Source organism: Helianthus annuus, chromosome 13, assembly GCF_002127325.2.
Source record: "Helianthus annuus cultivar XRQ/B chromosome 13, HanXRQr2.0-SUNRISE, whole genome shotgun sequence".
In the NCBI taxonomy this organism is placed as follows: Eukaryota; Viridiplantae; Streptophyta; class Magnoliopsida; order Asterales; family Asteraceae; genus Helianthus; species Helianthus annuus.
In genome coordinates this window covers 97,681,854-97,709,146 of record NC_035445.2, presented here as the reverse complement: position 1 = coordinate 97,709,146, position 27,293 = coordinate 97,681,854, and the positions used below count along the sequence as shown (strand labels likewise).

The following is a 27,293-nucleotide window of genomic DNA, read 5'->3' as shown; positions in this document are numbered from 1 at the left end:
TCAATTCTTGATTGTGTTTGTGTGTGATTTCAAAAAGACTTTCCTTTTCTGCATATTCAAGACATTTAGCACATTCAACAGCAGCAGAAATAGAGTCAGGTTTTGAATCACATACCTGAGAGGTTTGTCCTTCAACATGAGCCATGAAGGCTGTATGAAAAGAAAAAGATCCATCTTCAGAGAAGAATTGAGAAAGCTTCTTGGAAGTTCCAGCAGCTTTCTGGCAAAGAATAGATCTTCTTTTGCATAATGCTTCAGCGTCAGCCAAGAGCTCATCAACCTCCAAGTCTAAAGCCTCACTTGATAAATCACCAGCATCAAGTGATTCCCCATCCAAACTTCCACTATAACCCGAGCTATCTTCATCTTCTGAAGATTCACCAGCAGACACTGGTTCTTCAACCTTTTCAACCACCTTAGCATAACATGCTGTTCCACCATTTCCTCCTTCACCAAGCTGAAGATTCCAGTTGCAAATCTCATCAGCTTGAACAACTAATCCTCTGTGGGGATTAGAGTTTGTGGATCCAGATGTATTTCCTCCCACGGGAACTATTTGTCTGTCAGAATTGTTCTGTTGTTGCTGAGGCTGTCTTTGATTCCTGAAAGGATTCTGATTGCCTTGCTTAGGTGGCTTCTGACATTCCCGCTTGAAATGACCCTTTTCACCACAGTTGAAGCAGGTGACAGCATTCTTATCAAAACCATACTTGGTGTTGTTGTTGCTTTCCAAGTTGGTTCTCCCCGTTCTCTCCATAAACTCTTTAGCTCTACGAATAGCACTGGCAAGAGCCCACTTTATATCCATCATCTCAAACTCTTCTTTGTCAACTTGCTGGTAATCTTCGTTGGTTAGATTGATGTTTCCAATCTGACCTGCAACCAACCCACAGTAAGCACTAACCAAGGTGTTCAACATCTCCATATGCTCCTTGGCTATCTCGACACTGACTTTTGAAAAGTTGGAAGTGTCCAATCTGACAGTGTTCGGGTTGGAAGTAGCTTGAAGGCTTGAAGAACTTCCATAAAACCCTTGCTGTTGTGGTTGTTGCTGTTGAGCTCTGTTTGGATCCAAGAAAGGCGGTGGTGTGAATTGTTGAGCTGTCTGTTGTTGTTGTTGTTGAGAAGAGGAATCTGGTCTTGAATACATCATCGTGTATGCTGAAGGATCAAATTGATTTGCTGTTGAAGGTCCGGTGTTGGAGATGAACGCTGTTTGAAGCTTAGCATGCTGAGAAGCTGTTTTTCTCCAGTAATACCACCTGCAATCCCAAAATACATCTCTGGATTCTGAGGAGTGATTGTTCTTTTCGCCTTGAGATTTTCTTCCACATCTTTGTTTTCCAATTTCTGTATTAGCTCATAAACGGTGATTGTGTCCAGAACACCGTTTTCCTTTAGGATCTCAAGATAACTGCTCCACTTTGCTGGTAAGCCATCAGCAAATCTCTTCACCATTTCTTGTGGAGTGGCAGTGACTCTGAAGGCAAACATTTCACTCAACAGATGATGGAATCTTGTAGATAATTCTACCAAACCCTCGTTCTCCATACACGTGAAACCTTCAAACTCTTTCTTCAGCAACTCTTGCTTGATCTTCCTTGATTGAGCGTTTCCTTCACACCGTAACGTGAGCATATCCCACAAGCTTTTAGTAGTTGTGCAATAAACAAACTGGTGGTATATGTCTCTGTGAAGAGCTTGCGTGAGAATCATGAATGCTTTCTTTTCCAACTCAAACTTCTTCTTATCATCATCAGACATTGTGCTGTAAGTTTCTGGATTTGATCCTGCAACTTCCAACTCATTTTCAAATGGAGTGAAGAAACACATCCATAGATCTTGACCTTGCCCCTGAACATAAGTTCTCAGCCTTTCTTTCCACCATCCCCAATCATTGATGTGATTTAGTTTTGGCGGTTTTGTGCTTGTACCAGTTTCACTATCGTTCTGCATCATTGCTTGAATGCTGCTGCTTTGATTTATGACCAATGCCCATTGATTTGCAGTTATTATTGCAGCTTGAGGTGGGGCAATAGCCTGCATCCATGCAGTTTTGTTGAACTCTGGCGCAGATTACGTGGTTGATGATTGCGTAGATGATGACTGTGGAGTCAAAGTTGTTGTAGTCCACGCAGATGGATCCCATTGACCGTTTGTTCCCATTTTATAATTAATATATTAGGTGAAAATTAATTTAAAAAAAATTGATTTTCACAAACTATGTTAAAAATTGAAGGATAACAAACTGTCGAAGGATCTTGGATCGAAGGACCTGAAAATCACAAGTTGTTAAGTTTAAACAGATAAGACTCGAAGGATGCTCGAAAGATGACACTTGTTCGAAGGATCAACAGTGTTCGAAGGATCACTGTTGAGTTTCGAACAATCACTTCGAAAGATTCTCCTACACGAAGGATCCTTATCTTTCGAAGGGAAATAGTAACTCGAAGGATGTATCTTTCGAAAAGATTCCTTGACTCGAAAGACAACACACTGACTTCGAAAGATATTCGAAGGATGGTTATCTGTCGAATCTCCTTGATCGAAGGATGATCTTTCGAGTTCGAAAGGTATCTTTCGAACACGTCTGACACACAGACAGAAAGGACGACTGGTTGGTGAAAAGGTGATGTGGTTGGTGAACCAACTTTCGGCAGAAGGGATGTTTCTGCACCAACTTTTCACCAAGTCAGATTTGACTTTGAAAATAATGCCCAAAAAGGAAGTTTCTTATCCACAACCGACCACCGGATTTTAGCCGGAATATTGGCCGGAAAATAGCAAACCTCTTTGAACAAGATTTTTAAGTTACCCAAACCTTCCCGTAACACACCCGGTTAGTTTAGAACACGTTTTTATGGTTAGAAAGGCAAGAAACACACTAAAACCGGGTGCTAAACCAAGAAAGTTTTTGTCCAAACACAACCAAAGTCTTGCACAAACCCGGTTTTAACAAGAAAAAGAGCCACGGCTCTGATACCACTTGTAGGTCCCTCGGAGGTTGAGGATAAACCTATTCCTTGTTATGTTTAACACTCTAGCAAGTGCGGAATCCAAGCTAGAGTGCAAACCGAAGTTTAGATGAAAGCAAAGTAACAAGAGAAAGAGTAGACAAGCAATATATCAAAGTTTTCTCTTGTATTTCAGTGGACACGGTTACAGCCCTTGACCAAACTGAAATGCTCTCTTACAAGACCTTGGGTTCACTCACAAAAGCTCTCAATATGAACTTGAACAACTGCTAAAGAACTTTTTGTGAAGTGAAACCTACATGGGATATATATATACCCACATCAGTTAACATGCACGAAGGATAAGGATTTCTGGTCGAAGGATCATCTATCGACCAGAAAGTCCATCGAAAGATTCCGAAGGATCCATATGTTCCTCGAAGGATGATATATCCTTCGAGGTCCATAAGTTTCCAACGAAAGATGTCTTTCGAGGTCATCGAAGGATACATAACATCCTTCGATGACATCCTTCGAACCATATTATCTTTCAAACATAATGTTGACTGTTTGGCCAAGTCAAACCAGGAGGATGGTTGACTTGGTCAAACATTTAGTCAAACACTTAAACAAATACAACAAAAGACGTAAACACAACAGACAAAAGACATCGTTTTATACATTACAAAATACAGACAAAGTACAGACACAAGTGTGCACCAACAGTTTTCTTATTTATGGAAAATAATTATGATCAACCTAAACAAATTGTCAATTGTCAATTTCGTCCAATCTTTTTTTTTAGATTAATTAATGGATTAAAGATTAAAGATTTTTTAAAATTTCCAAACATAGTTATCAATAATTTCCAAACACATTGTTAACCTATTCGAGATTTGATATTTATTTTACCTTTTAATACACTTCCTTAAAATAAATGATATATATGTGTCTTTATAAATACACTGTTTTCATCTTTCATTATCACCATATTTTATCATTTTATTTCTCTGTACCGATATCGATTCACTTGTTTCGCCATGGAACCTAAAAAAATAACTATGTTGTCTAATGTTAATGCGGTATCGAATAACTATACTTTGAAGTTGAAGATAGTTTCGTTATGGAGGAAGATGATGCATGGACGTCCCAATGTAACATATCGTGTTGACATGATATGCATGGATGAACAGGTGTTGACTGAATTATGTTTTTTCTATTCAAATTATTAGATGTATTATTTATGTCTGATGTGTTTATTAATAGGTTTAGACATAAAATTTTATAGCTATTTATTTCTTTACAGGGTGATATGATTTTGGCAAATTGTCTTCATAGGATATTGCCAAGATTTGATCATCACTTTAAACTCGACGAATGTCTTCTCATCAGCAGGGCATCTATTGCACCAAACAATGCAACTATCAACTACACGAAGAATAAGCAGAAGTTAACATTTAGTCTTTTCAGTCAGATTCAAAAAAGTGATGATTGGTGTGGTCCTAAGTATTCTTTCTCTTTTGTCAATTTCAAAGATGTTGTAGAAAATAAAGTTGAAGTTGGTACAACTGTTGGTAATTATTTTAACTTAACATGTTTAATTATGTTTCAAGTATGTTTCATTTACGTTTTTTTTTTTCAATTTATCATTATTGCCTTCTTTATAGATTTCATAGGGTATGTTGAAGTTTGCTTCAATATGGAAGACACCGATAAAAAAAGATGGTTCCAAAGGGAAGAGATTGAACATCAAACTTAAGGATATTGAGTGAGTATTTTACTTAGTACTTATAACCTCCCTACTAGATAGTTTTTGTAAAGGCCGTGTATATAACATTTATTACTTTACATGTAGGGGTCATCAAGTTATTGCTACATTGTGGGATTCATTTGCCATTGAAATGCATGCCTACTTTAATGATCCAAATCGAGAGAAGCATGTCGTTATGGTGATTCACTTTGGTGTCATGAATCTTTACAGAGGTATTAATCAACATCAAATTGATTCAAAACTTTAGTGTTAAAATTGTAGTAATAATCAAATTTAGTAACATTTTATTTTATTTTATTTATTCATTTGGTTTTTGTAGATAAACAAGGTTTGTCAACTTCATTTGATATCAGTAGGATGTTCATCAACTCTGAAATTGATGAAATAACATCATTCAAGAAGTGGTAAGAAAGAATATCTTATTTTACCAGTCACGAAACATTACTATTAAAGATTTTTTTTTTAATTTTATACTTTTCTTAACAACATGCTTAACTACATAATACCTTTTCATTTTGGAAATAATATAGTTATGTTGAGAAGTTTGCATCAACACCATCTTCAAGTGACAACGTTGGCTCTTATATGATATCAACTGCTGAGGATGAGTTTCTGAACAACACTAGTTTTGTTTTGTCAGCTTATCTTAGTACCATTAAGAAGGTTATATATATTTTATTAATTATTCTATTTATCGTGATAACAAATAAAAGTTTCATGAAATTTAATGTATTAATTCTTTTATTCATTAGCCCAAGAAGGTCATATTAGTTGGTACAGTAATCGGGATATGCACAGATAAAATCTGGTACTATAATGCTTGCAACCACTGCAAATCCCGTGTTGAAGAAACGTTTGTTACTGTTGACAAAGAGGATGGTTCTGGTGGTTTGGACGACAAAAGGATTGTCATGTGTACCAACGCTGATTGTAAAGGAGTCGATATTGTGTCCTTTCCTCGGTATGTTTTTTTAAAGCTTCTTCGAAAAAGACTGTTAAATGTTTTTATATAATATATTACAACACCTAAACATTTATATTTTGTTGTGTTTTAAATAAAATAGATACAAGATTCCTATTCGAGTGCAAGACTCATACGGTACCGTGACTCTTACACTATTTGATTTTGAGGCTTTTAAGATTTTCAAAAAATCTGCAAAAGAGTTGGTTGAAGTGCATGATGAGGTATTTTAACATACCAATTTCGTTTTTATTATTAATATTTATGAATACTGTATTTAGTTGGCCTAAATCTTTACAAAAATCCTAAATGATTACTGTACTTGATAGGAGTTGGCTTCTGGAGGCGTTCCCAAACCTTATCCCGAATTGTTTGACATTTTAGTTGGGCAGAAACTTGGTTTTATCATCAATGTTTTAGAGTTTAACATTATACACCAAGTTGAGAACTACGGAATCTCAATGCTCACGTCAGATCCGGATATTCTTGCTGGACTCTACGCTAAATTTAAAATACATGAGGTATAAAACCTGGTATCATTACTAGAAGTTGGTTTTTGTTAAATGTTGAACATTGTATTAAAATTGCAAGTCATATTTATTTTGTATTGATACAGTATGAGAATTCCGATTCAACCGGGGCTCAACCGTCTGAAATTCAATCTGTTGCTTGTGATGTTTCAAAGGTTTCTTTTTTTTTTTAAAGAGAAATTATTTTTTAATTATAGTTATACGTAAATACATGAACTGTTAGCAATTTTTTTATTCCTACTCATTTACCAATAATATTATTTTTTCAGGATGAGGTTTCGTTCACTAGTGATAACGAAACACCTTTGTCCAAAGGTTTGGAGAATGATCCAAAGACAACATCTTCTGGTGATGTGAAACATAATCTTCACGATGTTTATGATGCTGATGATACACTTGGATCTTCATCAACAAAACGTCGTGTTAATGATGGGAAAGATGAATGCCCATATTCTGAAGGTGGTAATATGTTGATTCCAAAAATCGAGAAGTAGTCGGTGTCGTTAGATTTATGGTTTGATGGTGTTGAAGTTAAGACAACTGGTTTTTTTTTATGTTCATGTGATTATGGGAGTTTTTTAATGTTCTTCTGAATAATTTTGAGACAATATGAATTTATGAAATTTTCTTTAAGTAAAGATATCTATTAATGACATTTATTTGATGTTGTTATTACATTTTGAATTTATGTGTCGTTTTTATCAATTTTGTGTTTGGTTATATTATTTTGTTTACTAACATTGCAATTTAGAATACTTTAAGCCCGGTTGTATATTGTATTATAGACGTGTTTGAATTTTTATTACTAATCGTCTTATATATGTATTATGTGTATAATTATAAATATTAGTTTTGTATTTGCATAATAGAACATTCACACTTACAATTTAGTTATTTGGATGTGAATGCTCTTATGTCTGTAATTATATTCCACCAGATTTTAATTTTTTTTTCTAATGTTATTAATAACATTCTATTTACTATTTTAACTGTATATAATTTATGTTCGTTAATTTTTTTTAGTGATTTACGTATAAATAATCTTTTTGTTAAACCATCCTATATTTGTTTTAAAGCAATTACATTTGATTACAAATTTTACAATATACAATATGAAACTTTATTTATTATAGCAGAAATCTTCTGTTAAATATTTTATATTTCAAATATAAAAAATATCATAATTTAGTGTGATTACAGCTTTATTGGTCTGTTTTATTGCAATTAAATTATTTAAAGTACGTAATTAAAATGACATGTTTTATATGGCATGATTAAAAAAATATTTTGGATGTTAAATTAATGGTCAATTATTATAAGATATTTCTATTCGAACTAACATTTGTTTTATTGCAATAATTTGTATTTCAAATTTAAAAAAAAATTCCTAATTTAGTGTTGATTACATGTTAATTGGGAGTTTTTATTGCAAGTAAATTATTTAAGGTACGTAATTAAAATGATATGTTTTATATGGCATGATTATAAAAATAGTTTGGATGTTAATTTAATAGTCAACTATTATAAAACTTTAAATTCGAATTAACATAGGTTTTGACCAAGCAAAATTGACTGCTAAAAATTAAATGTATGATTGTATAAAAAATATTCTTTATTAACTCCCAAATCCTTTCCTTCATTAACCATTTAATAAAACGTTCAAGATTTTATAAATCTTATTCTATATTTTAATTGTTTACCAAAATGTTAACATCTTCTTCTATAAATACGGTTTTTATTTGTCTTCATCTTCATTCGAAATTGCTTTGTTTTCTTGTGGGTTTCTTCATCAAGGTATTTATTCATATATTTATATCGTATATGTCTTTCTTGAACATATGTGATATAGCTCTTATAAATAATTGTTAACCATATATTTATACGTATAATTCATGTCTTCAAATCTTTGCAGTTATCATGTCTGCAAACGGAGATATCTCATATGATTTATTTCTTAAAGATACAACCATCACTAATGTTGGTGCCGTTTGGGAAATATCAAAGGTATACGTATATGTGTATAAAGAACTAAATTTTTGATGTTTATACTTAACAACTGATATCGTGTTTTACATATATCCAGCCAAAAAGTGTTGTTATTGTTGGTACTGTTATTAGTATTAACAAATGTTGGTACCATATGACATGCCCTACCTGTTCACATGAAGCCACTTTGGAGGTCGAGGAACTGTTTGCACCTGATTGTTTTGATGATTTCAAACAATTCGATGTTTATTACTGCTCCAATTACCAATGTTCTGAGAATACAGTTCAACCTGTTCCCAAGTTCAAAATTAATCTTGAAGTTTCTGATGACTCTGATGATGTTGAGCTGATATTGTTTCACGACCAGGCTGTTCAGCTTTTTAATGGTTGGTTTTAAATTTATTTCATATAAAACACCTGATTATGTTTGTTATAACATTTGATAATATTAAATAATTAAACCAAAATTTTACAATACTTTCAGTCTGACGATATTATTAAGCTTCCAGAAGACATAAAGTTAATTGTTGGGAAAGTTTTCGCTTTCAAGATAGAAGTCACCGAGTACAATTTGGTTCATTATGACGAGGTTTATGGAATTACCCATATAAGCGATGATGCAAACCTTATTGTTGAGATTAAGAACAACTTTGTTTCTCTTCAGGTTTTGAATTCATGTTTAAAATTGAAGTTCCGTGAATATTTCATATAACTGATAATTTTTTTTGTATTATGTTTTGCAGGATCAGAAATATGTCAATGGTAAACGAGGTGTTAATGAAGTTTATGACATTCATCCGATTGAACACTCTGTTTCAACAAAGCGCAAGACCATCGGTTGAGATTACCATGTCCACTGTCTTCCAGTTTTAGTTATGAGATTTATTGCATTTTTGTTTTTTCAAGAATTCCTATTAGTGTTTTTTGACGTATTATTTTCTAATATTGTTATTAGTTAACAGACAAATTATTGGATTTTGTGTTACTTTGTTTTCATTATATTGTTCCAGCATTGTCTTATACTGAGTAATGAAAATGTTTAATGATAATTGAATTTTATTTCCATATTCAGATGAGTAAAATCGAAGTTTATAATATTGATTTTTTCGTAACTTCCGAATTTAAAGTTTAGGCTCAATCACTGCCAAATTTAAGTACCATTGAATGTGATCAATGAAAAAGTAATGTATTATCATTGAATTAACATCCATGCTTTAATTATGTCCACAATGATTACCGAGTAAATTGGCGAGTAAATTAGAAGTAAATTGCCGTTTTTTTTAATTAATGGTAATAAACATTTCATTAAATGACGAAATCAAGATTATTAACATTAATATTTTAAAAAATTGTTATACAGATTTTTGAAAAATTGTTAAATGTCTACAAGGTAGTTTTCTTATTCATGGAAAATCATTATGCTCAACTTAATCAAATTGTCAATTTCGTTGAAAATTTTTTGTATACTAATTAAGGGATTAAAGATTTATTAAAATTTCCAAACATATTTATCAATAATTTTGAAACTTATTGTTAACCTATTCGATATTTACTCTTTCAAATGAGTAATTATTATTTTTCCATTGTTTAGGATTAAATATTATGGTAAGTTTAGTCTGCCTAACAAATTACTTAAATACATTCCATATTGACACAACATTTACTTAATCAATTATGTTTTCAACCCTATATATGTGTAGGATACACATTACTTGAGATCAATTTTCACTTCGCATGTAAAAAAGTCTTCACTGTCAACCATAATATTGTCAATCTATCACAAGACTTCAATAACAAATTCAAGGTAATTGTTTATTATCTATGTATCGATGTATCGATTGTTTTGTTTGATATCCATTTTCAGAAATAAAGGTATAATTAATATCCATTTTCTAGATTATCAAAGTTTATACTTCATTATTTGTTTTATATGGTATTTTGTTAAACCGTTGCAGATATTGTTATTAATACAAGATGTCAAAGAGAACCTCTAATTTTCGTTCATCAACATCATCATCTGGTAAATCTAAACAGTTTGATGTTAACAGTAAGTGTCTATTATTAAAATCATTTAATTTTTAAAACTACTATACTGTGTGTTTATTTTTAATAATCCATATATACATATAGGTGTTTTGGATAGAACTCCTCTGTCAAACATTTCTAATGGTAAGGGATTCGTTTTATAATATAACAGATAAGGTAGTTTGTATATTTTTTTTATTATGATACTACTAATACTTTTATTTATGTGGTTTGTTTAATTTTAAGTTATTGATACCGGTGAAAGGCGAAGAATCCGAAAAAGAATACTTGAGAGTAAGAGGACGAAGAATAGAACTTCTTCTTCAAATGTTGGTGTGACGTTACGTGATAAAGAAAACTCATCTCAAGTATCTAATGTTACAAATCAGTTAGATATAACAATCCCTTTTCAGAGAAGTGTAGATGCTACGCTGTCTTCATATATTAATAGTAAGTTTAAAGAAAATTTTTAAACCACTAATACTTATGGGTATTTTTAATAATCCATTTATAGATATAGGTGATTTTGATAGAATTCCTCTCTCAGCCATTTCTACTGGTATGAAATTCTATTTATTATAATGAAAATGTATTTTATATGTTAACTTCCTTTTTTAAATGAGTAGTAATTTATTTATTTATCTATTTGTTATTGATTATTAAGTTATTGATACCGGAGAAAGACGAAGTATCCGAAAAGCAATAAATGATAAAAAGAAGGGAAAGAAAAAAACTTCTACTACAGACGTTGAAGTCGGCATACGTGGGAAAGAAAACGTATCTCAAGTCTCTAATGTTACACATAATATAAATATGACAATCCTGTTACATGGAAGTATGAATGGTATGCCTTCTTTACTTGATACAACCTTATGTACGTGAGACTTTTTAATACTTTATATTATTTTGTATACGTAATAATAATACTTTATATTATAAATTTTTAATTATTTGTTTTGGATTTTACCAGTTAGTAATTAGGATATCCTTTTTAATATCCTTTTTAATATATTATTCAGGTAATGATAATTTGCATAACAACGATGTATCCTTGTGTACCCCTGGTGTATATACGTTTAACTCAAATATCGTGACATATACGAATTCGACTACAACATCTAACAGAACATCAATTAGTAAGTTATCAGCCGGTAAGCGCAAACTGAAGCACAAGGCACGTGATTTATCCCCAGTAGTTATGCAAAGTTTGGAATCGGGTGATCCTGGCGATGCTGAAATTTTTGTTCCAGATCCTTATAAAGGAATTTCATGTGGTATACTTTTTGTATTATTTAATACACACTTTAAATTACAAATACTTATTATTTTTATTAATATATATTTAAATTTATACAGAGTACATAGATCATGGTGATCAAGTTGTTATATGTGAGATTTGTCATGCCAAGTTATGGACTTCCGAAGGTGGTAAAGGTCGATTGACAATGGGCAAGTTATGTTATGGTTTATGTTGTGGATATGGGAAAGTTGAGCTACCAGATTTAAAGGGGGCTAATCCGTCGTATCAAAATTTGTTCCACATGTCCGATCATAAAAGCAAGTTCTTCTTAAAGAATATCCGACGCTATAATTGTATGTTCTCTTTTACATCAATGGGTGGAAAGGTTGATTCCAAAATAAACAAGGGAAATGCTCCATTCATATACCGAATTAGTGGTCAAAATTTTCATAGCTTAGGTAGTCTTAGACCAGCTAATGGCAAGCAAGCTAAGTTTTCTCAATTATACATATATGATACTGAGAACGAGGTATATAACAGACAAAGTGTGTTAGGGTAAGTGAATTCTTTATATTGCCTTTATTTTTTTTTAGGTTATTACATTTATCTAAATATAGTTAGTTGTTTTTTTATGACTTTGATAACAGGAAACATGTAACTTCACATGAACAGGAGTTGGACGTCGAAATAATTGAATACCTTAAAGATTTTTTAGATTCCCATAATGAGTTGGTTAAATCTTACAGAATGGTACGAAACCATTTTCAACAAAACCCTGAAGCAAACCTTAAGCTCCGTCTTATTTACAACAGAGACAAAGATGGTAGAACTTATAATCTACCATCCTCGACTGAAGTAGCTGCTTTGATTGTCGACGATTTAGATGCTTCTGTTGATCGTCGTGACATTGTTGTTGAAACTGAATCTGGTATGCTTAAACGTATTAGTGAGTTACATCCATCCTACCTTGCTCTTCAATATCCTATTTTTTCCCGTTTGGTGATGATGGATATAGAATCGATATTCCTCATAGGGATGGTGTAACAACCAAAAAAAAAAAATACGACCAAAATGCACAATGCGGGAATTCTTTGCATATCAAATACAGGATCGCATTAGTGGTTATTCTTTGGTTTTAAACGGAAGAAGACTGTTGCAACAATTTTTGGTTGACGCTTACACTATGATTGAAAGCGAAAGGCCAAATTTCATACGTGGTAAGCAGAAGAATCTACGATCTGAGACATTTGAAAATTTACAAAAGTATAAGCACACAGGTCAAGAAAATTTATCGAACACCGGTCAAAAGGTCATTCTACCTTCTTCCTTTACTGGAGGGGCTCGGTTCATGCAACAAAACTACCTTGATGCTATGGCTTTATGTAAATGGTTTGGATACCCAGATTTTTTCATAACCATTACATGCAATCCTAAATGGCCAGAAATTTCAAGATTTCTTAAAGATACTTCAATTAAACCAGAAGACAGGCCAGATATATTATGTCAATTGTTCAAGATGAAGTTGGATTCAATGATTAAAGATCTAAAGGATAATCAATTTTTTGGTGAAATGAATGCAGGTATGTATTTTATGTTTTGTTATTTTATCACATCTTATTAAGTGCACACAAATTTGATATGTGTAATTACTAACACATAAACTTTTCAACTTATGCAGTTGTTTATACAGTTGAATTTCAAAAACGTGGCCTACCTCATGCACACATTTGTTTATTCATGAAAGTCGATCAAAAAATCCCATCGTAGATCACATAGATCCTTTTATTTCAGCTGAAATTCCAAACAAATCTGAAGATCCTCAATTATACTCACTTGTTTCGGAGTATATGATTCATGGTCCTTGTGGGAATGCTAACTTGAGTTGTCCTTGCATGGTTGACAAGAGATGTTCTAAACGATTTCCAAAAAAGTTTTCTGCTCAAACTATTATTGACTCAAGTGGTTTTCCAGTTTATCGAAGAAGAGATTGTGGCCATACTGTTATAAAGAAAGGTGTTCAACTTGACAACCGAAGTGTTGTACCGTATAACAAAAGTCTATTAAGACGATACCAAGCTCACATTAATGTTGAATGGTGTAACCAAGCAGGCTCCATAAAGTATCTTTTCAAGTACATTAACAAAGGTCCTGACTGGGCTACTGCCGTTGTGTTTTGCGAAGGAGATGGTTCTAGCACTCAGAAACAAAAAGATGAAATAAAAGAATACTACGATTGTAGATACATATCTGCTTGTGAAGCTTCTTGGAGAATTTTCACAAATGAAGTGCATTATAGATTTCCTGCTGTAATGAGGCTTCCTTTTCATTTACCTGGTCAGCATAATGTTGTATATGGGGCAGATGATGATATTGAAGATGTCTTGAGCAAACCATCTGTTGCTTCTTCGATGTTCTTGAAATGGTTTGAATTAAATCAACGTGATGAGGAAGCATGTAAATTGACTTATGTCGAGTTCCCATCAAAGTTTGTTTGGAATGTAAAAGATAGATGTTGGCAAATACGAAAAAGGTATAAAACTGTTGGTAGAATTCATTCCGTTTCAGTTGCTTCTGGTGAACCTTATTATTTAAGGATTCTCCTAAACAAAGTCAGAGGTCCAAAATCATTCGAAGATATTCGAACAGTTAATGGAGAGTTATTCCCCACTTTTAAAGACGCATGCTATGCAATGGGTATTCTAGATGATGACAACGAATATGTCGAAGCAATTAAAGAAGCAAGTTTTGATGGTCATTGTCGGTATTTAAGAGCATTATTTGCCACAATGCTTTTAACAAATACTATATCAAGACCTGAATTTGTTTGGGATAAAACTTGGCATTTATTAGGAGACGGTATTTTGTACAGACGTCGAAAAGAGACACGTATCCCTGGTAAATGAGTTATTTTATTTTGTCACTTATATGTTTTACATTATTATATATATTTTTTTCTAATTTTTCCCAATTTTTTGTACTTTTTGTAGATCTAACGCTTCCTGAAGATCAACTGAAGAATCAGATTTTGTTCGAAATTGAGAATTATTTAATTTCCAATGGTTCATCGCTAAGTAAGTTTACAACAATGCCTTATCCTGATCATCACTCTTTACGTCAAGTTACCAACCGTCTAATCAACGATGAATTATCCCAAGACACAAATGAGTTGCAAACTGAGTTTTGTCGAATGAAAGAATGTCTAACTGAAGAGCAGTCGAACGTTTTTTAATGAAATTATGCATGCACTCGATAGCCAAACTGGAGGGTTGTTTTTTGTATATGGTTATGGTGGAACTGGGAAGACTTTTTTGTGGAAGACATTGGCTTCTGCAATTAGATCTAAAGGGTAGATTGTTTTGAATGTTGCTTCGAGTGGTATTGCTTCGTTATTACTATCTAAAGGAAGGACAACACATTCTAGGTTTAAAATCCCCATTAACTTGACAGAAGACTCCATGTGCCACATTAAGCCAAACGATGATGTTGCTGACCTACTAAAAGAGGCAAAGTTGATTATATGGGACGAAGCCCCTATGGTCCACAAGCATGCTTTTGAGGCACTAGATCGAACAATGAAAGACGTTTTATCGTCTTCTATGGGTCACCATTCTGAACTACCATTTGGGGGTAAAGTTATTGTTTTTGGTGGGGACTTTAGACAGATCCTCCCGGTCATTCCTAATGGTACCAGACAACAAATTGTCAATGCTTCTTTGAGTTCTTCATATATATGGTCAGAATGCAAGGTTTTAAAATTAACAAAAAACATGAGGTTGACAGTTGGAGCTCAAACATTTAACATTGAGTCTATTGAGAAATTTGCAAGATGACTACTTGATATTGGTGAAGGAAACGTTGGTTCAGAAAATGATGGTGAAGCACTTATAGAGATACCGGATGACTTAGCAATCACCGATTCGGACGATCCAATACAAAGTTTAATCGACTTTGTTTATCCTTCGATTTTAGAAAATTACAAAAATTCTGGATTCTTTTCTGAGAGAGCTATTTTAGCACCAAAAAATGAAGTTGTTCATGAAATTAATGATCGTTTACTTTCGTTATTTCCGGGTGAAGAAAAAGAGTATTTGAGCTCTGATAGTATCTGTCAAACTGAGCAAGTACTTGATTCTTTCCAACAAGATCTGTATTCTGCTGATAATTTGAATGCTCTCAAAATAGCCGGTTTACCTAATCATAGGTTGGTTCTTAAAGTTGGTGTTCCTGTAATTCTTCTTCGAAACATTGATCAACAAAGGGGTCTATGTAATGGAACTAGACTTCAAATAACCTTTCTCGGTAAACGAGTTATTGAAGCTGAAGTAATATCAGGCGGGAATATTGGCACTAGAGTTTATATTCCAAGGATTTCAATGATTCCTTCTGACAAGAAGATACCCTTTCAGTTTCAAAGAAGGCAATTTCCGTTATCAGTATGTTTTGCTATGACGATTAACAAAAGTCAAGGGCAGTCTTTATCCAGAGTTGGGCTATATTTAAAGGATCCAGTTTTTAGTCATGGCCAGTTGTACGTTGCTTTATCGAGAGTGAAGACGAGAGAAGGTGTCAAAATTTTAGCATTTGATGCTGATGGTAAACCTTCGAAGCAGACATCGAATGTGGTTTACAAGGAGATATTTGGTAACTTGTGATGTAATTTTAATTTCAGTTTTTTTTAATATAGTAGATATTTAGTTATGAAGTTTTTTTTTACATTATATTTGAATTTTATCCGCAAATACTATAAACCAAACAAAGTGACATTCGATATCGAATTTTGGGTTGTTTTCTAAAAACGCTTCATTTTACACACGGACAATTATATGTTGCACTTTTAGGAGTCAAAAGAATGCAAGGTTTAATGATGTAAATATTATACAATGATTTGTAGGTTACTAAAAAAATACAAATGTACTTTACAAAGATATATTATCAAATTTTTTCAATATCTATGAACAAATATTTCAATGATAATATACGTTTAACATTGAATTGAATCAATGTATGTATATCCTCTTAAATTTTATTTAAGAATCCCTACAAATAATAATATCCTAAAAATAAATCAACCCGTGGGTACCACGGGTTATAACCTAGTGGTATAATATATGCTCATTCCCAGCATAACCTAATTGGTTAAAATTAAGGACACCTCAAGGACAAAGAACAAATCGATATCAATGAGGTCCACGTAGTTAATCTTACCTCCTACATAAGTGCGACCAGGAGGATGTGTTAACCTATAACCATGAGAATCCTTAACGAGAAAAGATTAGGGAATCCATCTCATTATTCAACAATTTCGAACTTGATCAGTAACATAATGTTGAAAATTATGAGTTTATAGAACAAAGGAAGAAATTTAGGATTCATTACCGTATAACTGCATCATTGTTCATGATCAAGCTCTTCTCGTATGTACCAGGTCTCCGATTGAGACATCGTTCTGGTTCGTCATTGTAATCGTCGATCAAGAAACCTAAGGGACGTGTTGAGCAATTGGGGGAACAATGGTTGGTGAAATTGGGGTTTAGGGTTTTTATAAGAGTGGACAAATATTAAAGGTAGAATGACCCTCACGTGCTTCCCACATGACCTGACTTAACTGGGAAAATAATCTAGGTTTAGGGTAAAGGACATAACCTGAATAGTTTTTCAAACATTAGGTATATTTATTGTACTTAGTAAAGACAAAAGATACATTTTGTAATAAGTAACATACATAAAGGATGAATTTTGTAATTTACTCCTTTATTAAAGTCTAAGAGAAGTAGTTTAAATTGAGCTAAACATAATATTTCTTAGTTCGATAACATATACGTTTGTGTTTCAGTTACTTGTACATACTACTCATAACACGATCTCAATAAAAATGACATCGAGATGTAGATAAAAATATACTCGTCAAAGAAAAAAAATATTTATTAAGTTTACGAACTATATAGAGTAATTGCTTTATTAAAGTCTAGGAGGAATAGTTTAAACTGAGTTAAGAAAAAGATATAGAAAAAGTGGGTAAAGCTTAGAGATAATAGATGTAATATCTTAAAAAAAAAAAAAACACCTTGTGCTTCCCAAGTTTAGAACCTTGTGCTAGTTTACACCTTGTGCCTCCCGAGTTCAATGGATGAATTTTTTATTTTTAATAGCCAACATTCAATCGAGAAGGATCAGACAACAAAATTGAAATTAGTGCGATTCATATTCAGTTAAAAGATTAGTTAATAGTTACGTAAACTAGCATTGTCGGCAACAACTTTCAAATCAATCTAAACCATTAAATTTGTTTAATCAAAAGCTCACAATTCTTTCTATCGTTTTTAGACGAAACTAACTTTGCATTTGAACCTCTCCTACTAAATAAAGTCCTTATGTGACATAGTTAAAGGATATACATCAATCAATCCTTATGTATCACAATTAAAGAATGAGTAAACTGCCATTTTGGTCCCTGTGGTTTGGCCAGTTTTGTCATTTTAGTCCAAATCTCAAACTTTTTACATATGGGTCCTTGTGGTTTTACTTTTGTTGTCATTTTAGTCCAAAATTCAAATTACCCCTTATTTGACTGTTTAAGGCTGCCTATTTTGTCTTCTTGTTCAGGGCAAATTGGTCATTTCTGAGTTATTATAACAAATAAAAAAACCTTAAAACACATCTCTCTCTCTAAACTCTCTGCACTCTCTCTCTCTCTCTCTAAACACACATCTGACTCTCTCTATTCTCTTTCTCTATAACACCACCCGATCTTACTGCATCTTGTTTCTTGAAACAAACCAAGATCAAAACAAACCTAGATCAAAGCAAAACCCAGATACAAGCAAAACCCAGATACAAGCAAAACCCAGATCAAAAGCAAAACCCAGATCAAAACAAGCAAAACCCAGATCAAAACAAGCAAAACTCATATCAAACCCAGATCAAAACACACCTCTGACTCTCTCTTCTCTTTCTCTACTGCATCTTGCCACACCCCTCTCGCACCACCACCCCCACCCCCACCTGCCACCACCCTCTCGCACCAGCACCACCACCTGCCGCCGTCATTTATATCCTGAACAAATACAGACCTCTCAACCTGTCCGCCACCCCCATCTCCACTAAATGCAGATGACCACCACCACCACCCCTCTTGCACCACCACCCCCACAACATTAGCCACAACTTCCATCTCTCCCACCTCAATCCTCCCATCCCCACCGGAAAATCCCAAAATCAACCACCTAAAACCCAACCAACCTCTGCCACCTACGACCACCCACCACCGAATCAGCAACATTAGCCACAGCTTCCGCTTCATCAGTGACCTCCGGTGGAGTAATTTCAACCAGAGTCGTCTTCTAGGTCTTCGTCGGCGTCGAAACCGTCGAAACATACTAACACCACCAATCACCGATGAAGACACCACAGGTGGTTATCCACAAATGGCGAGCTTAGGTTTCGATTTGGCACCAGGAGTCTTAATTTCGATTTAGAAAAATACAGATATGGTGGTGGAGAAGCAAGCATCTGAACTAGATTTATATTGAGAGAGAGAGAGAGAAGAGAGAGAGAGGTGGGAGACTTTAGAGAGAGATGAGGTTTTAATCTGAGGAAAGATGAAAATGCTTTTATTTAGTTATAATAATTTTAAAATGACCAAAATACCCTTGAGGGTAAGGACAAAACAGGAGGTTTCAATTTGGGGATTCTGGTCAAATATCACTTTTGGACCAAAATGGCAACAAAATGCAAACCACAGGGACCCAGATGTAAAAAGTTTGAGATTTGGACTAAAATGACAAAACTGACCAAACCACAAGGACCAAAATGGCAGTTTACTCTTAAAGAATACATAAACTTACTAGGTTATATACCCATGTATTACACCGGTAAATAAATAAAATATTTCACGTAAGTAGGGTAAACTAAAACAACCGGCCAAATATAAGCCAAAGCCATGTAATCAAGTTCAGATTCACTGTTCTAAGTCAAAGCAATCAGCATATATAGTTGAAAATGATCTGGAACAACAATAAGCCGAATAAGGGTCGATTACATCCGCTACGTAAAGAATATATAGTTGGTTACAGGACAACTAATACAATCATTCATTCATTTATAAACCATCAGAATACATTAAACCAAATCGAGGCTATCAAAATTGGCGTATTTTCAGCATGCATCTATGTAGATGTCCGTCATGTGATGCGAGTGGCGCACACATATTACACAGAGAAAGCCCAAACCTCCTTTTCATCTATTATATGTACCTGCTGACTTAGTATACTACTTACTTGGTATGTATGTGTTACCCTCACAACACTCTGTTTCGTTGTTCACTCATTTTGCTATGTGCTGAATCATTCACCAAACTCATCTCCTGCTGCAAACAAATATAACTATAAGAAAACACAAACACGTGTGTGTGTGTGTGAGAGAGAGAGAGAGAGAGAGCGACCTCAGGAGATTGTTGGGCGGTTTCTGCCGGAAACCAATGCATCAATACGCCTAAATGCATCACAGCGGGTATCAATCTGAAAAGTACAGGAGTTGTCACCAGACTGAGAGCCGTTGTTCCAAGCAAAAGAAGGTACATCTTTCCCTATAAGACAAGTAAGAGTTATCATTAATAATTGTGACTAGAAGAAAATAAAAACAAAATGTATTTTACTATTTCAAACCTCAACAAGATGAAGATTAGAGGCACGGCTTAAGAGAACAAAAGCAAACTCTCCGATTTGAGCAAGCATAATTCCAACCTAAACAAAAATTAGTTAAAATTATAATCAGATATTTTTGGAAATTTAAATTGATTGAGAAATTGAGATCGAGGCTTACAAGAAAAGAAGTCTTGACGCCATATCCAAAGGCCTTGGTAACAAGGGCAGAGACGGTAGTTTTAACAACTATAACCAAAATAACAGATGCTAGTAGTATATCCACATGAGTCCACAAAAACTGTACATGTATCAGCATTCCTATGCTAGATAGAAAAAGAGCTGCAAATAAGTTGCGTATAGGCTCCACCTACAATATTTATTACCCCACTTTTTGAGATTTACTGCAACAATAAGCATGCATGTAAGAACTAAGATCATTACCTGATCTAAAGTATGCTGTGCAAAATCTGTAGTAGAGATCATAACACCAGCCACAAAAGAACCCAGCTCCAGACTTAGCCCCAACTTGTCGCTGCACTGAAAATTTCAAAATACAAAACTAATTTTAGGGATTCATAAAGTAAAATGCCATTTCCGTCCCTGAGGTTCGTCCAAAAGTTTGTTTTTCCGCATCTGGTTCCAAAAGGTTTGAAATCTTGCAATTTCCGTCTGGCTCGTTAACTCTATCCATTTTTCTCCATTAGGTCAAGGGTATCTGCGTCTTTTTTGTTAACTTAAAGGGCAATTCAGTCTTTTTTACATAAAGTGAAAATAACCGAATTGCCCTTTAAGTTAGCAAAAAAAACGAAAATACCTCAGACTTAAAGGAGAAAAATGGATGGAGTTAACGAGCCAAATGAAAATGGCAAGATTTTAAGCCTTTTGGATCCAAATGCGGAAAAACAAACCTTTGGGCATGGACGAAAATAGCATTTTACTCGTAAAAGGATGGAGAGATACCTACCCAAGCAGATAATAAGCAAAAGGCCACGGCAGCTAGCTGGTAGAGTTCATTCGTCTGATATGGAATTATGAAAACATTCAAGTAATGAAACTGGAAAACAGAATAATGAAGTGAAACCGGCGTAACCTACTTGAGATGATAGTTTCATCATTAGCTTGAGGAACCGGGGAATGAATAACCATGTCAAAAGTGATGCACCAAAGAGATATGTTGATAAAGTCATCAGCCTGAGGTGACAGAATACAAGTCAAAAGGGGTAATCTTTAGGTTGACCCAAAAAAAATCAAGTGAAAGGCTTACACTCTTCCCATTGAGACCATCCCCTGTATAATCCCACTGTTGCCACCAAGAACTGGAAGCAAAGCAAATAGTAGACCAACAGCACAGTCCTGAAAAATGAGTGTCCCAATAGTGACTTGACCATGAAGAGCGTTATTGTTATTTTTCTCAACCAAAAATTTCACCACCTGAAGTATATAAAGGAAAAGCTTAGAAATTGTTCTCAAACAGTTAGCAAGTATTAATCAGGTAACGAAAACGAACCACTGCTGTTGATGACATTGACAAGAAACAACCAACAAAAACACCCTCTGACAGCTTTGCTCCACATAACTGTTCCATCAATTAATTAGATCTCTAAAGTAAAAAAGTTAAAGTTTACCACAAATATGAAGTTTACCATAGCCATTGTTCCACACAAAAACATAAGAATAAGAATTTGAAGTAAACCTCCAAGAACAGCTACAGGACCCACAGCTTTTAGCTGCATTAGAAAGAAACAATATGATCAGAGCTATGCATACTACAAGATAAAAAAGAATCCTTTATTTATTGGAGTAACGAATGATTAAACCTTTGGCATAGAAAACTCGAGTCCTAGAGCAAATAATAGGAACACCACACCAAACTGCGCAAACGTCTCAACCTGTACCATCTCACTAACGTATTTCAAGCCACCAGGTCCGACCAAGGAACCCGCAAGAAGATATCCAACAATAACCTACCAAACGCCACATGGAACAAGCCAATAAGGTAAAATCAACTTCAACTTGAAGCTCAAAAAAATATTATTAGAAGTGGCCGTAGGGATGCGAGCGAACCGAACAAACATGAACAAGGCTTTGTTCGTGTTCGTTTGTTAAGGAAATGTATATGTTCATGAACACTTACCTAACGAGATTTTCTGTTCGTGTTCGTTTGTTTAGAAAATGAATGTGTTCGTGTTCGTTTGTTTGGTAATTTTAGGTAACGAACGCAAACGAATGTTCATGAACACAAATGAAAACAAACGATCATGAATTAAATATATAATACACCGATATTATATATTTTATTTGTCAAAACTTTGATGTATTTAAAAATAATATAAAAAAGTAAAAGCACTAACAAACTATTGAACACAAACGAACACATTACCGAACGTTCACGAACATAAATAAACGAATGCGGCCTCTGTTCATATTTGTTCATTTAACTAAACGAACAAAGTTCATTTATTAAACGAATAAACACAAACAAACTTCCCGTCGAACGCTTCACGAACTCTTTGCTGAACGTTTGATTCATTTGCAGCCCCAGGAAAATGGGTGGGTCATCGATTTGGGTAACCGGTCAAAACAGGTTTTGTTGCCCAAAACACTTTGCTTGCTTACAAATAACTAGTGTTGATTGGCAAAAAACAGGTTTTGTTACAAAAGTTATATTATTTCTATAGTAATATGAAATTTTGGAAAAAAAAAAAAACTATTTAACAGGATTTATGCATTAATGATACACTTTGGGTGGCTTTCAACTTGTTTCCTTTTTAGCTAGCGTTGTATTTATTTTGCTTGTGACTTGTTTCCTTAAAAGCTAACTTGAGCCTTTGACCCATTAGAGAGAACATAACCCAAATCAACCCATTAATAAGTAAATTTGACACCTAACATTGTGGTCTCTAAAGATAAATTACAAACATGTAACAGTTAAAAGCCAGATATACAAACCGGTTGCCCAAGGCAGGAACAGATGATTCCACCAATCGCAGCAGAAACAATGATTACCACCAAATCTGAAATCAGCCTGTAGACAGTAAACACGAATAACCTCTGTTAGTATAAGAATGATAACAACTTGAAAAAAAAAATGAATATATGATCTGACCTTACATCTACTTGAAGTATTGGATATTTAGATTTCTTGTTTGATATCACAAACACGTTGTCCTGCAATTGCGCAAAGCATACAATCAGGTGCCAAAAGGTAGAAGGTGAAGCAAAAGATATCAATAATATGTTCTACTGCCAGTCACCTGTTTGTCTATTAGTGTTTGCGTGCCTTCATCTTCGCTGTCGAGAGAAACAAAACGGAAAGAAGAATTTCATAAGTGAGTGAAAAATGAAATGTAACTACAATTCAGTTATGTACTATATTTATAAACACAGTAACAACGCTAAGATGCTCACGTTGCCTCTTGAGTGTCGTTTGTCTTAGTCTTTTCGTGAGTGATTTTAGCAACAGTCTCCAATACAGCCTGCAATTAATTAGATTTTTCAAGTTTAAAACTGTTGAACCTATCTTTGCACTTCTTTTGGAAAAAAAATTCTTACTTCTTGATCAGCAACACTGTTATTGAAACTGCTTTGTGCAGAACCTAGCATTATAGAAAAGAATAACTGGCATGAGATACCAACGAAACACTTAAAACAAATGTGCCAAAGAAAACATTTGGACTAAAAACAATTAGCTCATCAATAAACAAATAAACAATGTAAGAGTCAATTTTTATAGAAGGGTGAGAAGTGCCAATACAAGGACTCTTAACAAGTGTACAAGTTTGACGTTTATACTTTTGTGTATTTAAGTTTTAAAATCATCTCAGCTACCTTCTAGAGTAAAATAATGATGTGAAATATACTTCTCTGTCCCCGACTTCTAAGCAAGAAAGCAACCATTGCAGGTGAATACAAAAGTATTTGTCTTCTCTTTGATAAAAGGACAATTTACCAAGACGAAAATAAAACAACAGCCGTACCCAATATATCCCACCAATAGCAATGCTAGTGGTAGGGTCAGCGGAGGGTGACCCCCGGCTCAAAAAAAAAGAAAGCATACAAGCAAATAGCCGTCATACAAGAAAATAGGCGGGTACTATAGTGATAGGAAGCTACCAAATAACAAAAAGAGTGAGAGAATAGCACATATAAACACATATTTACCAAAAGACACTCACATGCGAATTCCAGTCCACCCTTAACCAAAGTTAGGCTACCTATGTGTCATCCTAAAAGTCTTTAACCTTAATCCAACGTCTCCACGAACGCCTATCCTGAATCATGTCCTCAGAGAGGTGCAACTCTATCAAATCCGCCCATCCCAAGTTAATACAAAATTGAATAACTGGACCGTAACCGGATTAACTGGCAAAACCAAACAGAATCAACCAAACCAATGGTTAACCATTTTCGAAAAGCGGAATTTCCTGGTTTGGTTTCATTTATGGTTTGTGTTATAACCGAACTGCTATCATAGCAGCGCTATGTTATGCTTTCATTTAGATGTTTGGTTTTGATGTTAGCAAATCTTTAACTAATGGTAATGTCCAAAATTCAGGCCCAAATATATAAAATGTATTGAAATCTGTTATTTTTGTGATAACTCAAATCTTATATTAAACCTGACCCAAATAAGACAAGCCTAAAAATGAAGTTTAGCGGTCAATCAGTTGAGCAATTCATTTTGTAATTTAACCGATGACCATGGTTGTAAAAATCCCGACTAGTCTCTGATTAGTCGCCGATCAATCACTAATTGGAGGTTCACCGATTAATGGTCAATTAATGGCTAGGCGGTCAAGCCAGACGCCTGCCAAATTTTGACCAAACCTTATAAATCCCTTCCAAATACTTAAAAAAAATGGGTCAATGAGGGGTTAGACATGTCTAGTTTAAAAAACTACAAATAAAAATGTGTGTGTGTAATTGTGTATATGTAACTAAAATTTATATATAAAATCTCAATCCGATTAATCCCGACTAATAACTAATCGGTACCGCACTGCCCGACTAGAGCCTAGTGATTCTTACAACACTGCCGATGACCGAACCGATAGGCTATACAATTTCCATAACCGAAACTTTCGATTATGGTAGGTTCATAGTTGTTAAAAGCCATCGCCTCTTGCGCCTAGGCCCATTTTTCAGGCGAGGCGAGGCAGTTGCACTTTAAGTCGAGGAAATTGCGCTTTAACTCTCCAGGTGATGGTTCGGGCACACATTCCGGCAAGATTCCTAGATTCCGGAGAGTTTCCGGCTAAATTCCGACAAGTAATCAAGGAAAATTACTTTTCTACACTAATACACTAATATTTTGGTACTAATTAGATGATATAAAGTGTTACATAATAGACTTTGTTTATTTTATTTGAAGAATAGTATTCTTTTCCTAATACATAATATATTTTTAAAATTTTTTCATTATGCGCTTTATTTTTCTCAGGCCCTCGTTTTTTTTGCACTTTGCGCCTAGGCCACAGGCGAGGCCTATGCGCCTTGAGTGCGCCTAGCGCCTTTAATAACTATGGGTAGGTTACGAGGTATAACTACTAGAGTTAGTATATAGAATCACGCAAATATGCAATGCAAGAAACATCTAGAAATTACAGCTACAATAACTCAATAAGTATGTTCATTTTTTTCTCAATCTATGTCTTCTCTTTTTCGTGGTATAAAGGTAAGATGTAGCACATATGTTAATGATGAAGAGTTTAGGAACAGATAATGCCCAATACGTGCAAGAAGGCAAATCTCAGGATTTAAAAACCTATGGCAAATAATTCATGCTGATACTCATCAATCACAGTTGGCAACTGCTTAAAAGAAACCGCTAGTTGTTTCAAAGTACATTCAAGACTTATATGCATACATCAATTATCAAGCATTCCATTACTGCAAATGTAAAGGGAGCATCAAATATTCAAATGGTTAATATCCAGTACTTCATCATCAGTCATTCATGATAATTTCCAAAAGAATCACCAGAGGCAAATTTCGACATAAGTAAATAGTTAGTGATTCAAGATCAGCTGCAGTACCTAACTTTGGCTTTATCAAACTACCTTTCCATCAAGCAACATGCAACAACTCACTTCACTCACATAAATAAACCGATTCGGCATTAACTGTCCCAATATGTACCCAAACATTTGAGTCCTAGCAACCTAAATCTCAAAACTGTATAACCAGATCTACACATTCATGCATTTAGAAAGCAATAGGTCCAATTCAAATGTCAAATCACAAAAGCAAATCTAGTTAAACCATATCATCACTAACAAAGTTATTCAACCTAAATTAACTAAATCAACTACTTACACCTTCAAATTCTCACCAATCAACAACATAAAACACAAAAAACAACACAGATCAAGTAACAAACAAAACTCATATACCATCAGTAGACTCATTCTCCGAAAACTCTTTCTCCAAAACTCGATCGAACATCTTCGCGATACTACCGTCGCCGGACTCCGGCGCCGACGAGTTCACCAAACTTCCGTAAAATCGTTCTCTAGTTTCCTTATCAGATCTCGCAAAAACCGAGATCCTTGCGCAACAAGAAAGAATGATTAAAATGTATAGAAGAAGAAATCGGTGATCCTGTTTGACGCAAATTGTCGCCATTGAAGCTGAATTCAGAGGAAATTGACGAGATTCATGTGAAGGGAGAAATGAAACCCTAATTGCAGAGAGAATAAAGTCAAAAGGATTCGAGAAGAAGAGTGTAACCGTTTACGTGAATTGAAGGCGAAAACAAATGGGGTTCGTTGGGATGATGATGATATTAAAATCGGCGAATAAAGATTTATTCAGGCGGGATGTAGTGAATTGACTAAATTGCCCAGTGTTTGTTCTGCGTTACAAATCTGACCCATGTTCTATCATCATATAATATTATTATATTAAAAAAGTTGGAACTTAAAAAAGACTCAGCTTAATATTGTTCTGTTATTAGAAAAAGAATATATATTTTTTTAGAAAAACTTGTTTATTGACAATGACCTTATGGTTCTGTTATTATAAAAAAAATTTAGAAAAACTTGTTTATTACCTATGAAGCATTGGCAGGTTGGCAGCCTCAATGACCTTTCAAAGTGAACATTAGATGTTTGAGTCCCGTCTGAAGTAAACTTGCTCTGGATTGAGTCAGGGGTTTACCACAATGGGTCTTTCGGGCAGTAAGT

At 34.2% G+C, this 27,293-nt stretch overlaps 2 protein-coding genes across 3 annotated transcripts; one reads left to right on the top strand and one right to left on the bottom strand.

The window, feature by feature from the left end:
* The first annotated feature begins 12,545 nt into the window (after positions 1–12,545).
* LOC110869610 lies at positions 12,546–16,119 on the top strand. Its single transcript, XM_022118851.1, has 5 exons — positions 12,546–13,047; positions 13,439–14,362; positions 14,455–14,538; positions 14,915–15,151; positions 15,317–16,119. The coding sequence occupies exons 1-5, from the start codon at positions 12,546–12,548 to the stop codon at positions 16,117–16,119; spliced, it is 2,550 nt and encodes an 849-aa protein (XP_021974543.1).
* A 3,304-nt stretch (positions 16,120–19,423) lies between these two features.
* LOC110872166 (K(+) efflux antiporter 5) lies at positions 19,424–26,999 on the bottom strand. Of its 2 annotated transcripts, none has more exons than XM_022120955.2 (17): positions 26,502–26,999; positions 23,662–23,705; positions 23,518–23,585; positions 23,364–23,400; positions 23,216–23,277; positions 23,059–23,134; positions 21,927–22,073; positions 21,753–21,836; positions 21,617–21,685; positions 21,374–21,540; positions 21,204–21,300; positions 21,074–21,127; positions 20,551–20,646; positions 20,288–20,476; positions 20,131–20,208; positions 19,908–20,051; positions 19,424–19,832 (listed from the first exon to the last, which is right to left on the bottom strand). In XM_022120955.2, exons 1-17 carry the CDS (start codon positions 26,731–26,733, stop codon positions 19,764–19,766), a joined length of 1,713 nt encoding a protein of 570 aa, XP_021976647.1. In that variant the 5' UTR covers positions 26,734–26,999; the 3' UTR covers positions 19,424–19,763. The 2 variants fall into 2 exon arrangements, with proteins under 2 accessions (XP_021976647.1, XP_021976648.1); XM_022120956.2 differs by having other exon boundaries at positions 19,424–19,829.
* Positions 27,000–27,293: the final 294 nt, after the last annotated feature.